The sequence below is a fragment of the Arachis duranensis genome, chromosome 1 (genome assembly GCF_000817695.3).
Source record: "Arachis duranensis cultivar V14167 chromosome 1, aradu.V14167.gnm2.J7QH, whole genome shotgun sequence".
Classification (NCBI taxonomy): Eukaryota; Viridiplantae; Streptophyta; class Magnoliopsida; order Fabales; family Fabaceae; genus Arachis; species Arachis duranensis.
Genome location: NC_029772.3, coordinates 99,211,196 through 99,228,803, shown reverse-complemented (window position 1 = coordinate 99,228,803; position 17,608 = coordinate 99,211,196). Strand labels below are relative to the sequence as shown.

Below are 17,608 nucleotides of genomic sequence, written 5' to 3'. Positions count from 1 at the left end.
TCACAAAGTAGAAGCAACAACATACCTCATAGTATACGTAACCCCAAAATCTTCGGCCTGGGTTATCCTTCGTTGATGAAGTTTGTAGAATTGGCCTCTCTCCATGTCCGTATAGCAACTCTTTCGCAGGTAAACGAAATCAAGAAGATCTTGAACTTTGGGACGCCATGGACACAGCGTTGTTCAACCTTAACTCTACTTATCTCCTTTGAGCTTTCGAAAAAGACGATCTTCTTATCTTCTTCACACAATGCTCCATTATTTATTTGTTTTGTTATTTATCTATTTATTATTATTATTATGAATATTATTATTATTTGATAAAAAATTAATAAGAGACACTAACAATTATAGGGGTATAATTGTTCGAAAGACGATTTTAAAACCAACTTGAACCTTAGAGACGATTTTATATACAAAAAAAGATTGGAGACAAAAAAAAATTTTTGGCCTATATCTTAGGAAACAAAATCGTACTTAACCCTATAAAAAGCTACTTATATGTTATTAAACTAAAATTAAATCATTAACGAGTAAGAAAAAATAAATAAATCCCTGGTTAAAAAGACAAACAAATATCATAATTAATATTGTTACGGTGATATTATTTAAAAAATTGTAACTTCTTAAGTATTTCTTTTGAGGACAATTATTTTTATTTTTTCTGATTTATATTGTAACACAATAATACATAATACAGGATAAATTTTTCAAAGGCTGTGCAATTTTCTATTTTAAAAAAAATACTATTTGTATACTAAAATTAAGAGTAAAGTATCGTTTTTATCCATAACGTTTAAATCGTCCTATTTAAGTCCTTAACGTTTAAATTGACTCAATATTGTCCTGCAGTTAGAGATTTGGTAACAGAATTGACGGCGGGACAAAATTGAGACGATTTTAAAACATTAGAAACTTAAATAGGGCGAAAACGTTGGGGACAAAAACAATACATAGAAATAAATTTTAATTTTATCTTTCAATAATATCAATTTTTTTACGGTACATAGTTATTTAATTATTTTTTAATCACATCTAAGTAAATTACACTTAATCACATTACTTTCATTCTAAATAAATTTATTTTTTTTATAATTTTATTCTTAAAGATTTTTAGTTATCATTGAATATTTGTAGAATGACTAGTATATAAATTTGAAAAATAAAAAAAAATGATACATATACAATAAAGTATAAATTGTACCTTTTATCTCTAATGTATCGAAATTCTTTAATATTTAATTTAGTTAAACTTTATTTTTAATTTTATTATTCAATAATATCAAATTTTTATGGTAGATAATTATTAATTTTATTTTTAATCACATTATTTTTTCTAAGTGAATTTATTTTTTATTAAAAGCAAAATTAAACAATAAATTAAGTAATTATTTGTCGTAAAAAAAATTGAAATTATTGAAGAAAAGATAAAAGTTTATTAAAAATTAAAATTGTTGAATTTTTTTAATTTGTTTAAACAAATAATTACTTAATTTATTTTTAAATATTGTTGTTAATAAAAAATAAATTCACTTAGAAAAATAATGTAATTAAGAATAAAATTTAAAAAATAATTAAATAATTATCTACCATAAAAATTTGATATTATTAAAGAATAAAATTAAAAATAAAGTTTAACTAAATTAAATATCAAAGAATTTCGATATATTAGAGACAAAGAGTATAATTTATACTTTATTGTATATGTATTATTTTATTTTTTGTAAGTTTATGTACTAGTCATTTTACAAACATTTCATGATGAGTAAAATCTTTAAGAGTAAAATTATAAAAAAATAAATTTATTTAGAATAAAAGTAATGTGAATAAGTATAATTTACTTAGATGTGATTAAAAAATAATTGAATAATTATGTACCATAAAAAATTGATAATATTGAAGGTTAAACTTAAAATTTATTTCTATGTATCATTTTTGTCCACAATGTTTTCGTTCTATTTAAGTTTCTAACGTTTTAAAATCGTCTCAATTTTGTCCCACTGCCAATTTTATTAATAGATCCCTAATGGTAAGACAACATTGAGCCAATTTTGAAACATTCGGGGCTTAAATATGACGATTTAAATGTTAGGGGCAACTTTAGAACTTACCTCAAACGTTGAAGACAAAAAAATACTTTACTCTTAAAATTAATTATTATATAACTAGTATTTAATAACTGATTTTAATATGTATATAGCATGATTGATAATTATATACAGTTGACAATGAAGTAATTCATTTGAGACTTCTGCCTCTAATGCTAACTTTCATTTTAATTTTGTTTTGAGTCCATAAAATATTATATTAATATTTGTAGAATTATATATGTAATAATTTTTTTTCAATTTTTTATGAAAAAAAATTCTAAACGGCTTTGACAATAGCATCAAAGGACAACGAGTTTAAACAAGTATTTTAAAATTGAGCCTATTCATTAACTTATTGCATATTTGCAAGAGTTTAAACAAATATACCTTGAAATCATTTGGTATGAACTAATCTATTTGAATTTTAGATAAGTTGATATATAATTTACATTGACCTGTTTAATTAGACATGACTATCAATCATTAAAATTACTAAATAATTTACATTACTTTCAAATATATCTATCTATTAACTATTGTTATTGCTATTGAATTTGTCTTTTGTTAGTGCTGTAGATGTCTAACTTTGCAGTACTCGTGTTTAACCATGGTGGGAGACTTGGGAAGGATAGTAATAGAGTGTTGCAGTATTTGGATGGAAAGGTACATAAATTTCCTCCAATGAACTTAGATTTAGTAAACTTTTTTTATCTGGAATAACTACTAAAGAGTTTAGGATATGCTAATTATGTTGCAATGTACTGGTTAGAACTCATAGCTCAAAATTTAGAATTTGGACTTCATTTGATTAAGGGAGATTCTGAGATAAATGATTTGAGAAACAGTTTATTGGCGACTGACTGTTTGGTTTTTAATTTATACTTTGAACACCTAGTTGGTGAGCCTTGCTATGTTAACAATGATTTAGGTCAAGCTGCCGGTCAAGTTAATGATTCTTCCTCCTCATACTCATTTGATAAAGATGACGGAAGTTCTGAGGATGAGACATATAATACTCTTTCAAATGCATATGATGAAAGTAGTGACACTGATAGTGACGAAAATAGAATGAAGCCGAAGACATCTACTAAAAAGAAGGATGCTGATGGGAAAGATGATTATGGTAATAGAAAGGGTAGTGTTGACGAGAAGATTGCTGGAAATATGAACACGATCAAGAAGAAGGCTAATTCAAGAAAGTATGCTGGGAAGAGAAAGAAACATTCTAGGCCCAACCAAGGTTCTGAAAACCAGACCGGACCGGCCGGTTCGACTGGTTTAACTGCGAACCGGCGATGCATGCGGTCCGGTCCTCCTGTATTAACCGGTGGGGAGAAAACCGCAAGGAAACTGGTGAATCGGTTGAAAACTGGCCAGTTGAACCAAATCGGTGACCGGCCGGTTCTTCTAAAAAACTTAAGCGGCACCATTTTTCTTGTTTTAAAAAAGTAAAAAATTGAAACCCGACCCGCCCGACCCGTTACCACTCGGAACCCCCTTCTTCCCCATTCCCAAATCGCAGTCTCACTCTCACTGTCTCAGACTCTCACTAACACAGTAACCCTAGCCCTCTGAAGCATTCGAAAACCCCAGCCCAGTCGCCACCGCCGTCGCCGGGGTTTACAGATCGTGACCGCCACCACCGTCGTGTGGTCTCTTCCCCCGTTCATTCATCTCAGTCTCACTCCAGACTCCAGACGTGAACGGTGAAACCTAGCCCCTTCTGAAGCATTCCCAGGCTCCCAATGCCCCCGCGGTCCTCAGGTTGGCAGCGCCATCGTCGTCGCCTGCTCCTCAGCACCACCACTTCGTCTTCGCTGGCCTCTCCCTTCGTCGTCGCTGGTCTTAGCTTCGTTAGCACCCAGGTGAGTGACTCCGCTGTTTCATCTTCTCTGTTTCAACTTTCAAGGTTTCATCTTCTATGTTAGAATGTATGGTTCTGATTCCACCTAATGTTGATGTTGTATTGTTTTGGTGTTTTGCTGCTTTGCAATTTTGGTGTTTTGCAATTTTATATTGTTTTGGTGTTTTGCTAGTTGTGGATGCCATGACAGGACAAGAAGCAGCGGGTATAGAAATGAATTTTTAATTTTCAGATAATATGAAATATGGTTTACTTTATATAAAATAAAATAAAATGAAAATAACACATTGATTAATTGATTCTAAATTTGTGGCTGTCACGTGTTAATCATCTTTTTCTTTGGTTTTGGAATACTGTTTTACCTGACTATGAGATTTTCTGTGAACAGCTTTGGTGACTACTTTCAATCTTGAGATTGGAATAACATGTGCAATCTTGACAAAGCTAGATGGTGATTCAAGAGGTGGAGCAGCCTTGAGTGTCAAAGAGGTTTTCTTGCATGGACTTAGCTTTTAAAAAGTGTTTTATTATTTATTAAATAAATATAATCGATACCAATAACTTCTGGTATTAAAAGAAAAGGACACATGGTTTATTGGAATTGAAATGTATCATTCATCTTTAGGGAACGTTTGTGAGTCAAGGTCTTGCTGAAGCAAGGAAATAAAGGAAGGATTTTGCAACAAGTTCTTGCGGATTTTGATGATTGATAAACCATGATGTTGGAATTTAATATTTAGATATGTTTTTATTACTATTTAACTTTTGAGTTTGGATTTTGATAAGATCATATGTATTTTGTTGATGATATTTATGTAGTGTTTTAAATTTCGAAGATATTTTAAGGTTTATATCAGACTATAATTATATTTTAGGATGTGTATTTATAATTTATTTATTATTCTATTCTAAAACGGCTTTTTTCGGTTGAACTACCGGTTGAACCAGTTAGACCAGTGAACTAGTGAACCAGTGACTAGAGCGGTTTGATGACCGGTCCAGTTTTCTGAACCTTGGGCCCAACTTTAGTCCTAATGGAAGTGGTAATGTTGGAGTTGGTTCAGGGGGCAATATAGGTGGACAACATACTGGGCTTAGTGGTTCTAAGGCCCAACCTGGTTCTAGACAACATAAAAGTGGGTCAAGTCAAACTAAGGGTGTTGAGCCCATTATAAAAGAGGTTGATTTTGAAGAAGAGAAGGAGTATGTTTATGAGTGAAGAATTTGTCTCCCCTGTTTCATCAGATGATGAGGGAGGTAATAAACACAAATGGCCAGAGCATAAAACCAATTATGGCTATGGAGAAGTGTACATTGAGTTGTGTATGGAGTTTGACACAATGGTTGGTTCAAGGAGTGCTTGAAGAATTACTTTGTCTATGAAAGAAAGGAATGTCGATATATTAGGAACGAACCAGAAAGAACTAGTGCGACGTGTGCTGAAGAAGAATGTTCATGGTTAATCTATACCTCATATAATTCTAGATATTGTTGCTATCAGATCAAAACTTTTGTAAATAACCATATGTGTGGGAGGAATTTTGGTTCTAATCTGGCCGACCACAAGTGGGTTGCAAGCAAGCTGTTTAAAATTTTGGAAACTCGGCCGGACTTGACACCAAAAGAGGCTAAGGTCAACATGGTTGAAGAGTATAATGTGCAACTGGATGACAAGATGATCGCAAGAGTCTTGAAGGCTGCAAGGGAACAAGTAGTTGGAAAAGAAAGCGAACAATACAGTAAAATACAAGACTATTTGAGTGAGCTGTTAAGGAGCAACCCATGTTCCACTGCAATAATGTGGGCAATACCTCAACCAGAGGGTCTGCCACTGTTTGATAGGCTTTACATCTCGCTTGAGGCTTGTAAGCTTGGGTTCAATGCTGGTTGCAAGCAATTGATTGAGCCTTAATGGATACTTTTTGAAAGAATATTATGGTAGATAACTTCTATCTACAATAGCACAAGACGGGAACAATCATTTCTTTGTTATATCTTATAAAGTGGTGGATAGTGAAAACACCGAGACATGGAAGTGGTTTCTAATAAGGTTAAAAGAAGACTTGGGTGATGTTTGCAATGAAGAACTAAATTTCATCCCGGACCAACAGAAGGTAAGCATTCTATAACATGCTAAAGAGTATTATTAGTGAACTTTATTTATGATGCTTGTGGTGTTTTGAATTCTGTTATAATGTGTTCTGAATTTTGTTATAAGAGTATGATTAGTGAAGTTTATTTATGTTGTTTAGGTATTTTGAATTCTGGTATAATGTGTTTTGAATTTTGTTATCTGAGTATGATTAGCGAAGTTTTTTTATGATGTTTATGGTTTTGCTGAATTTTGTTATAGAACTTTATCAGTGAAGTTTATTTATGATGTTTATGGTGTTGCTAAATTCTGTTATAGGAGTTTATTAGTGAAGTTTATTAGTGGATGTTGTCCTTAATGCATTTAGTATATTTTATTAGTGAATTTTGCTTTAGTGCTTCTTGTTAGTATATTTTATTAGTGAACTTTGTTTTGAATTTTGTTGTTGGACTGAATCAGGCATAGTTGTCAGAACCGAATCGGTGATCGAACCGGTCAGGTTACTGGGTCACTGGGTCACTGGTTCAACCGGTGGGTCACTGGTTGAACCGATAAAACCGGTCGTACGTAAATAAAAAATAAAAAATAGAAAAAATTGAATAAAGTGACAATTAGGTCCATCCTTAAAATTTTTTACTTCAAATTAATTAGCCCTTGAAAAAAAATAAAATATCAATTTAGTCCTTCAAGATAGCAAACGATGAACACATTACGTCATTCCATTAATTTTTCATGTGAAATTTAGTGGTGATATTTAGATGTCCCTACTAATTAGTCTTAAGTCGAAATCTTCGAAGACCTACTAACTCAATACTCTAAAAAATTTAAAATAAATATCTTTACTAACATTTTAATATGTAAATGTAAATATTAAAATATTTGATACTTATTTTAATAATTCTATAAATTTTAAAGAATTAAAAAAATGAGTATAAAATAAAAATTAAATTAAATAAATATAAAATAATTTAGTTATGTATGTATATAATATATAGAATAATTAGCACATAAATTCTTAAATGAACGCGCTAACTTGGTGGTATTTCTTATTCTTGTCTAGTAAGGAGACACAGGTTCGAAACCTACTGCATGCATTTTTGAATATTTGAGCACCATAGGACCGGCCGGTTCACAGATTACATCGAACCGGCCAGTTTTGACCGGTTTCGTCCGGTTTGTGACGAACCGCCCGGGTTTAAGCGGTTTGCTTCCTTCTTCGATCTAAAGCTAAAACCGAACCGACTGGACCACCGATTCACCGGTTTTTCAGTCGAACCGGCCGGTCCGATCCGGTTCTTACAACTATGGAATCAGGGTTAGCAGCTGCCCTTAATTATGTTATGACAAATGCAAATCATTGGAATTGTGTACTTCACATTTGAAAGAATTTCACAAAGAAATTTAAAGACAAAGATTCCAAAAGCATGGTTTAGAAGTGTGCGAAGTCAACTACTGAGATGCAGTTCAATAACAACATGGAGAAGTTGAAGCAGATGAATTGTAATGCATGGGAGCATATGATGCGATTTGCATCACACTTCAGTCATAGAACAAAAGTGGACAACATAACCAACAATATGTGTGAAGTATGGAATGCCAAGATTGTTGGTTATAGGGAAAAACCAATATTAACCATGTATGAGGAGTTGAAATGCTATATTATGCAAAAAATAGCCAATCACAAGAGAAAACTAGCTAAATACAATGGTAAATTTGCTTCTGTGCAACAGATTAAGTTAGAACAGATTATTATGCCTGAAAGCAACAAGTGAAATACAGTATAGAGTGGAGATAATGACAAAGCTATCTATGAAGTTCAAAGAAATTCCCACAAGTTTGGTGTAAATCTCAAAGAGCACACTTGCACATGTAATGTGTGACAACTCACAGGTAATTTATGTATACTATGCTATCATTAGTTATATCAATTATATTTATGCCTATTCATTATGGTCTTTGATTTGTTAAAAATATATGTATGGCTTCCATGCAAGCATGCAGTTGCTGCAATTTCTAGATTGAAAAACATAGGATACAAATCAGAAGACTTTGTCAATAAGTCACTGACAATGGATGTTGTCCGAGCAATATACTCCTATGTGATCCAACCGGTAAACACCGAGAAATATTGGATCCCTACAGATTGTCAAGGAATCCTTCCCCCTCCCCCTCCAATCGTACATCCAACTGGCCGGCCAAAACTTAGGAGGATGAAAACTCCTATCAATATGGTGATTGGCAATAAAGTTAGGAGATCGTGCCAAATAACTTGTAGTAAGTGTGAAGAAAAAGGTCATTATCACAAGACTTGCAAAGGTGCACCTAAAAATTCAAATTGGCAATCAAAGACTAAAAGGACAAAGAAGGCAACCAAGACTCAATCAGAAACTTCCATTGGAGCTACAACAAACAAGAAAGGACAACAACATGATTCGATGGTTGCATTTGTTATTTTTTGTATTCTATTTTTTTAATTTTGCCAAGTCTGTTATGTGTTGTTGATTGCAAATTATTGAATCTATATGTCATATTTGTGTCATCATTTCCAGACAAAGACAAAAAAGAATAAAAAAAAGATGCCAAAAGTGAGAGCCTCGCCTAATGTAGATTTTATTGAAGAGATTGATTTATTTCAATCTGCACCCCATAATGATGGACTTGTGAGTATAGGATTGTATTTGGTGACTTTAGTGTTGTTCATTTTTTGTACTGAAATGGTTATTTTATCTTGTGCATGCTACTCATCAAATTTTCGAGCCTCCTGTTGGGTTCCGAATGAAGCAAACCATTGTGAGGCCTCCAATACCACCCACTCAAAACTATCTAGAAACACTTGGAGTAGCTACCTCAGGGACATCCGGCAGCTTGTTTACCTTCATGCCAACACCTGATTTTAGGTCTCCAATTCACACTTGAGGAGATTCATTAATGGATTGCAAGCACCAAGTGAAGACTCATATGTATTTTGTTGGTCTAAGTGAAGAGTCACATGTGTCTTATGAACTCAATTAATTATCTTTTGTTCATTAATAGTTGTAAACTTATTTGCTAGTATATAAGTTAGACAACTAGTAATTTAGAGACATATTATGTTGCTATTGCATAAACAATCATACTTTAATGCTAAGTTTATTATAATAGATTATGGAACTATTTTGGATTGTACTTATAGTTCCATCTTTACTACCATATAACACATGTTAAAATCATATTGTAGAGACTTTTTTCAGATTGATGAAACATATATTTTAGATTTAGCTTACAATTATTGTATACCTAGATTTTTATATATTCATCCATCAAAATATGTGATTACATATTTGTAGTATAATCTAATTTCTTTTAACACAATATCATTTCAAATTAAAGTGATAGCAAATTCATTAACATAAAATATAATCTTACCCAGATTTAGTTACATCTTAAAAGCATTACAAAGCAACATAATCATCACAAAATATCACAACTAAGGTTATGACAATTACTTAGGACATGTCCTAAAGATTAAAGCAATTATGATACTAATTATACTCAAAATTATAAGCCTAAAACATTTGAAGTAATATCTACCGTCATCTTAAGATCCAATTTCGTTTTGATTTTTCAAATTCAATTTCATCTCTAACTCCTTCATTCTATGTTCTACCTCCTTCAATCTCCTTTCTATTAAAATAATATTTTTAGAAGTAATATCCTCATCAATATTTTCTTAAACTAATACATCGAGTCACTTGAAATACTTGTAATGTGGGATGGGTATCTGAAAATTAAAAATTTTGATTGTAAAATACAAAAATTATATAAAATTTTCAAATTTAAAATATATACAAAAAATAAATTTCATGCAAAAATTCTAAAGTAATATTTACATTGTAATTAGGGTATCCCAAGAAGATCCTAGCTGGATTAAGTTTTGTGCAAAATTGAAAGAGAATCGTATAGGTGTCACAGTGACATTTTGGAGACATGAATTTCTTCTTTCTTACTTGCCCAAGACTTTCAGAAAAAAAGTTGCAGCTCCTACTCTCTTCGCTAACACTATAACCACGCAGAGTGCGGCTCCTAGTTTCTGAAAAATGATTCCCATGGCTTATGGTGGTAACATAATTAGAGTTTTATACAAAGAGAAAAGAGGAAGAGGCACTTAGGATTACTCATGTTCTGCGCAAATAAAACACTAAGTTATATTTTTAAAAATTATCAGGAGTTGGATTGGGTGATTCATTAATATGCCAATCACTTAACGAACGCATCACTATCTTAGCGTGGCACATATTTACATTCCGTTAATCTCAGAGATAGATTATTGATATAGGAACTAACTTATTTTACGGAGAAAAAAAATCAAAGGTCAGAAAGTAATTTTTTTTCTAAAAATCTCGTTATCTTTTAAAAAAAATTGTCACAAGCTGAATTTGATATTCACTCATTTTTTATTAATGTGATATCATCTTTTTAAAATGAACTCAGATTTTATTTTATCCATTAATTTTCAATTCAAATTTCATTCTAAATCAGTCAATTTTTGTTGAATGTTAGTTACACTTATGGATACATGTCACCATGCACATTTTCATTTGTTTAAATCTAGAGTAATAATATAGTATTTATTATTTAACACTTAATAACTCACTATTTTATTTTATTTTATTTTATTTTTTTAAAAATGATATTGATTTGGCGCGCCAAAGTGAAAGATATCCATGAATGTATTGTATTTCAGTGGTGAAGAAGTGCAAAGGGTTTCCTGTCCGTAAGGTTGGAGTATGCAGCGCCTTAGTTCCCGCATGGCCACACTCTCCCCAATCCCTATACACCCTTTCCACTTTTCTCTTCAATCATTCTTCGTTTTCTCTCTCTTCTTCTTCAATCTCCTTCGATTTCCGCTACTCCCATTCTTCCACCGATCATGGACGAACGAATCGAAGACGACGACAAGGACAACGAAAATTTAGCCTCCCTTCCGCCGCATCGCAAAGCCCATTCCTACAGCCAACAGCTTCCAGGACCTTCGGAGCGCAAGCGACACAATCAAGTCCGCAAGCACAGTTTGGATGACAATCGCATTTCCAGCAACATTAGCTCTTTCTATGAACAATCTGATTCCGATGATGAATTCTTCACGCGCTCCTCCTCTGCCACCGATGAATACCTCGAGGGTCCCGGTGGACCTGAAGATCAGGCTCAGCCTTTGCAGGAGTTTATAGGCAGCGGCGGCGGAATGGGGATCTTCAAGGCTCCTACTAGATCCGCCGTTCATCCAGGGCGGCCTCCGTGTCTTGAATTAAGGCCGCATCCATTGAGGGAAACTCAACTCGGTAAGTTCCTGAGAACGATTGCTTGTACGGAAGAGCAGTTGTGGGCTGGGCAGGAGTGTGGGGTGAGGGTGTGGGAGTTCAAGAATGCATATGAAGCAGGTTGTGGTCTTGGTGGAAAGGTGAGAAGAGGGGATGAGGATGCTTCGCCATTTTATGAATCAGCAGAGATATCACCTACCATGTCTTTGGCGGTTGATAACGGCACTAGGTTGGTTTGGAGTGGCCATAAGGATGGAAAAATTAGGTCTTGGAAGATGGATCAAACTTTTTCTACGCCCTTTAAGGAAGGTCTTTCTTGGCAGGCACATAGAGGACCAGTGCATTCCATGGTCATAAGTTCCTATGGTAGGTGCTATGCTAATTTCATTCTCTTATCACTTTCTTATTAGTGTAACTGTATTTTCTTCCCACTTAGTTTGTGATTCTTTGTTCTGGTTTGCATCAAGGTGATCTCTGGTCGGGTTCCGAAGGGGGTGTGATTAAAATCTGGCCATGGGAATCCATGGAAAAATCTCTTTCTCTGTCTCCAGAGGAAAGGCATATGGCGGCGTTACTTGTAGAGCGGTCTTTCATTGACCTTAGAAGTCAAGTCACAGTTAATGGTGTTTGCAGCATATCTTCTCAAGAGGTTAAGTGTTTGTTGTCTGATCATGTTAAAGGTAGAGTCTGGTGTGCTGGGCCTCTTTCTTTTTCACTATGGTATGCTTCTTATTCTTACATAATATTACATTCGTTGAGGTTGATGAGAGGATATGTTTAAAGTTTTGCATCCTTTTGTGATTTTTTTTTGTGGTAATCTCCATTTTGTCCTCCTCAACATTTTTAGAAGGATTTTGCCTACAAAAATAGGCCATGAATGTCTAAGTAGAATTCGTGTAACTCAATAATTGATACTTTAATAGGGATGCCCGTACCAAGGAACTCCTAAAAGTATTTAACGTGGATGGCCAGGCGGAAAATCGAGTTGACATGTCATCAATGCAGCAAGATCAAGGAGTAGAAGATGAACCCAAGGCAAAGTCTAATTCCTCCAACAAAAAGGATAAATCTCAGGGTCCTAGTTTTCTTCAACGATCGCGTAATGCTATAATGGGAGCTGCAGATGCTGTCCGTAGAGTTGCAAGCAAAGGAGCTGGGGCATTTGTTGATGATTCTAGAAGAACAGAAGCTCTTGTGCAGACAAGCGATGGAATGATTTGGAGTGGATCTACAAATGGCATGCTTGTACAATGGGATGGGACCGGGAACCGTGTGCAAGATTGTAATCGCCATCCTTGTGCTGTCCAGTGCATCTGCACTTTTGGAACACGGATGTATGTAGGTTATATGAGTGGTATTATCCAAGTTTTGGACCTTGAAGGCAATTTAATTGCAGGATGGGTCGCTCATAATGGTCCTGTGATTAGATTAGCTGTTGGCAATGGTTATGTTTTTAGCTTGGCAAGTCATGGAGGCATACGGGGATGGAATATCGCATCTCCAGGTCCTATTGACAACATAATAAGGACAGAGTTAGCTGCAAGAGAAGTTAGTTACACGAGACGGCACAATGTTAGAATTTTGATTGGCACATGGAATGTCGGTCAAGGTAGAACATCCCAGGAGGCACTTTTGTCATGGTTGGGTTCCGTCGTATCAGATGTAGGCATAGTTGTAGTTGGTTTGCAAGAAGTGGAGATGGGTGCAGGTTTCCTTGCAATGTCTGCAGCAAAAGAAACTGTAAGATTTCATTCATATGCCTATATTATGCAATTATTTTTTTTTCCTTTTTAAAATTTAGAATAATGTGTATTGGAGAATCAAATATAAATATTACATAACCTATCTTATCTAATATGCATATTGTTTGCATGCATTTATTGCCTACATCTCAGGTAGGGCTTGAAGGAAGCGCAATGGGGCAATGGTGGCTGGATACAATAGGAAAGGCCTTAGGAGAAGGAAAAGCTTTTGAGCGTATGGGTTCTAGGCAGCTTGCCGGTTTGCTTGTTTCTCTTTGGTGAGTAATTGTTGTGAAAGTTTGTGGCTGATCAATCAAATTAATGAGATAAACTAGTTATTCCTGTTTCTTTTGCCATGGAAAGACATCTTAAATCTTTGGTTTATGTACTTCTGATTTCTATGTTTAATATTTTTTTCTTGTTCATATATTATGAGTTGACATTCCTCAATTAGGGTCAGAAAGAATCTTAGAACACATGTTGGTGACATTGATGCTGGAGCAGTCCCATGTGGATTTGGACGTGCAATTGGCAATAAGGTTTGCATCTGTTTTCCCAGTTACTTTAAGGTTTAAAATAAGGTTGTACTTCAATTCTGCCCATGAAGGCACTATAATTATAGTAAAGTTTATCAGTTCATTATGGTTTCAACTGTTTGTTATAGTGAAATTCAAGCAAGTAATGCTCAAATGCTTAAAAACTTTATATTCAATTATTTCTCTTCTCAATTTAGTGCAAGTACATTTTCCTACATAATTTGGTTAACCTTGAAAGTTATCTATGTAGTTTCATCCAAATACCCCTATTCAGTACCTTATCTAAACTGTAGCGAATGTGTTACATGGAAGAAATGATAGAGATTCTCTCTCTCTCTCTCTCTCTCTCTCTCTCTTTTGGAGTTGAACAATTCACTTTATTGTGACTTCTTAGTATGTGTATAGCAGTATTAATTTTGATGTTAAACACTAGATTGGCATCTAAAAAATAAAATGCTCGAGTTGTGAACTTTAGTTTCACTCCAAATGAAATGAATACTAATGAGGCAATATTGGATCAAGCAGGGAGGAGTGGGTTTGAGAATCAGAGTATATGATCGAATAATGTGCTTTGTAAATTGTCACTTGGCTGCACATTTAGAAGCAGTTAATCGGCGTAATGCTGATTTTGACCACATTTATCGAAATATGGTATTCAGTCGATCATCCAACCTACTTAATACTGCAGCTGGTATGGTGCCATACCTGTTCTTCTCTTCCTCTCTTGCCTTGTCAACATATTTATTTTGGCTACTTTACACTTCTGGCTTGCCATTGGTCCTCTCTATTGCAGCTGGTGTCTCTACTGCTGTTCATATGCTGCGCGGTACAAATGTGAGTATTTTTCTTACATCTTATGATAATGTTTTCATGTCTTTCCAAACTAATTCATCATAACTGTTACATGGCCTCATTGTGCCATAGGCTATGGGTATCACCATTGAAGAAGCAAAACCTGAGCTATCTGATGCAGATATGGTGGTATTTTTTGGTGATTTCAACTACCGACTTTTCGGTATATCATATGATGAAGCTAGGGATTTTGTTTCTCAAAGATGCTTTGATTGGCTAAGAGAAAAGGATCAGCTCAGGGCGGAGATGAAAGCTGGTAAAGTTTTCCAGGGAATGAGGGAGGGTATTATCAAATTTCCTCCAACTTATAAATTTGAGAGGCATCAGCCTGGTTTAGGAGGTAATAAATAGGGACAGCAAACACTACTTTTAGTGTCTGTGTACTAGATTTTTTTTATTTCGTTTTAGTTCTTCACTGGCATATTTTTTTAGTCAAAAGCATTATTAACTCAGTGAACACAACAATTTGAATATGTCCGTCGTTAATAAACTTGTAACTTTACATGGTTAAAAATGAAAATAACAATGGCATAACTTTTAATATATTCTTTTAGGTTATGATTCGGGAGAGAAAAAGCGAATTCCTGCATGGTGTGATAGAATTATCTATCGTGATACTCGATCAAGTACACAAGCTGAATGCAACTTAGACTGCCCTGTTGTGTCATCAATTTTACTGTATGTTACATCGTCTTGATTGCTTTTCATTGTTTGATTTTCGTCTTGGCTACATCATTTCACCATTTGATCCTTAACAGGTATGATGCTGTAATGGATGTGACTGATAGTGATCACAAACCAGTTCGGTGTAAAATCAATGTGAGAATTTCTCATGCTGATAGATCTACAAGGAGAAAGGAATTTGGAGATATTATGACATCAAATGAGAAAGTTAGATCTATGCTTGAAGAATTATGTCATGTTCCAGAAACCATTATCACCCCAGACAAAATAACCCTTCAAAACCTGGATACTTCATCGTTGCTTATAGTGAACAAAAGTACGAAGGATAATGTTGTGTATAAGATCATTTGTGAGGGGCAGTCTGTTGTCAAGAATGAGGGAGAGCCTCATTTTGTTGCCAAAGGTGACTTTGGATTTCCTAGATGGCTTGAGGTATTGTATCTTTCTTTTCTCTCACTTATTTTTTTTTCCCTTTCCCTTTGCTCTCTTTCTCTTTGTTTGGTGTCCTCCCCAAAAATGGCTTCATATAGCGTTATTCTTATGCCTCAAAGCTTTTAGGTGTAGTTTTAATTTGTTTATATGCGTGTTTTGTTTTTGCTTTTGCTTTATGATTTTATCTCAGTGTACTTTATTTTGTTCTCGTCTCCTGTTGAATATTCTTATCCTTTTATAATAATATTAAGAAAAATGGTTTTCGAATCATATGCAACAACAAAGTCTTATTCCATTAGATAGCGCGTCAGCTCCTATGGATCAAACAATGTCATTGAACCCTACCATGTATGGTTGTCAAATCATATACCTTAAATAAAAAATATGATTAGCAAAGAGTTCTTATCTGAAATATCTTAAAATTAGGTTACTCCACCTGCTGGCATAATTAAACCTGAGCAGAGCGTAGAGGTTTCAGTACGGCATGAGGAGTTGCATTCGTCAGAAGATTCTACAGATGGCGGATCAACGAAACGGAGGAGTGAAGAGAACCAAGATAAAGAAGTAATCTTAGTTGTTCATGTCCAAGGCAGTTGCTCCATCCAAACATACAGTCAGAAAGTCCACGTGCGTCATTACTTCACGGCAAAGACACTTCGAACTGACTCAAAATCCAACAATGCTAGAAGAAATTATGCATGCTAACTACATAGATTAGTTTCAGAAATTAAGCAGTTCCACTTATGTGGTTGATGGCTTGTAAGATGTGAAAAAAGAGGAAGAAAAAGGTCTAAGGGGAAGGAGGGAAAGGTCAATGATAGAGACTCACAGGATAAGAGGCATTGTTGAATTTGTTAAACATCTGAAAGCTCTCTATGTTTTGATTTGTAGTGTATGCTTGGATTAGAGTTTGTAAAATTAATTTTCAATCAATTTGATTTTTGTAAACTTGATTTTATCAAACTTTTTTGTATAATACTATAATAGGGAATTATAAGAAATCACCCTTGAAAACCAAATATCCATCTTCAGTCTTAGCATTCCAATAATATGCCCACGAGTTACTTGACTTGAAGAATCACAATCTCACCATTCTCCCAAATTCATATTTATAATTAAACTCAAACACAATCAAGGAAAATAACAAAATTAAATTCAAGTTATAAATAAAATTATCAAACTAAAACTTGAATAAGGATAATGTATTTGATCTTAACTATATAAAAAAAGTTGCTAACATCTACTCTCTTCTTTTCTGAGCAATTTAGCAAGCTATACATTTTGGTTGAAACAATAAAACACACCCTTCTCTCATGAGAAACTAATAAATATATAGATAATTTTATAATTTAATTTGTAAAAATTAATCATAATTTCTTCCCCTTGTCTATATATAGATGTATTATGTGTAGCTTTACACTCCGTTTGGTTTATGTGTATGCGAGGCCAAGACAAACACAGTGGAACTTGTCTCTTGTTTGGTTTGTGAGAAAAAAAAAAAAATAAAAGACACGCTTACATGCAGTAGCACACATAATACACGTATTTTATGTCTGAATAAAATGATAAGACACAGTCAAAGAGTGATGGACACTGATCTCAATTATTTTTTTTACTATTTTACTCTTATTAAAATTTTAACTTCTAGACTTCTTCTTTTACCTTTGACAAATCCTAACAAGTCTCAAAATTTTCTGTGGACCTTTTTTATTGACAGCTACTTTTGTGGAGCTTCTCTAACCTTTTTCTATTCTTGAAAACTCCACTAAAGATTTGAGATTATGTTATCTCTCTTTATTATTATCTCAAAATTTTTTTATTTTTGTCTTCCCTTATTCTATTACCATGAACTTTTATATATTTTGTTTTGAAAAAAATAGTGGTGTGTGAATAAAGGAACAAATAATACTGGTAGGTTGTGAAGTATTGTGAATGTTGAAATTTGTTTTGGAGATTAATGCGGGATGATGAGCAAATTAGAAGTATCGTGAATTTTATTATTGTTTAGTTAATATTTGG

The 17,608-nt window shown here is 33.9% G+C and overlaps 1 protein-coding gene across 2 annotated transcripts; it reads left to right on the top strand.

The window, feature by feature from the left end:
* Window positions 1-10,809: 10,809 nt before the first annotated feature.
* LOC107472127 (type I inositol polyphosphate 5-phosphatase 12) lies at window positions 10,810-16,868 on the top strand. Of its 2 annotated transcripts, XM_016091690.3 has the most exons (11): window positions 10,810-11,709; window positions 11,811-12,063; window positions 12,267-13,083; window positions 13,239-13,363; window positions 13,540-13,624; window positions 14,147-14,312; window positions 14,415-14,455; window positions 14,546-14,813; window positions 15,028-15,151; window positions 15,232-15,589; window positions 16,016-16,868. In XM_016091690.3, exons 1-11 carry the CDS (start codon window positions 10,956-10,958, stop codon window positions 16,292-16,294), a joined length of 3,270 nt encoding a protein of 1,089 aa, XP_015947176.1. In that variant the 5' UTR covers window positions 10,810-10,955; the 3' UTR covers window positions 16,295-16,868. The 2 variants fall into 2 exon arrangements, with proteins under 2 accessions (XP_015947176.1, XP_015947171.1); XM_016091685.3 differs by having other exon boundaries at window positions 14,147-14,455.
* Window positions 16,869-17,608: the final 740 nt, after the last annotated feature.

Bases quoted from the DNA above. Each gene is read 5' to 3' on its own strand.
- LOC107472127 (XM_016091685.3), top strand. From the start codon at position 10,956: ATGGACGAACGAATCGAAGACGACGACAAGGACAACGAAAATTTAGCC. The intron at 12,064-12,266 runs GTATGCTTCTTA...ATACTTTAATAG, and splicing joins CCTCTTTCTTTTTCACTATG to GGATGCCCGTACCAAGGAAC. The intron at 14,456-14,545 runs GTGAGTATTTTT...ATTGTGCCATAG, and splicing joins ATATGCTGCGCGGTACAAAT to GCTATGGGTATCACCATTGA.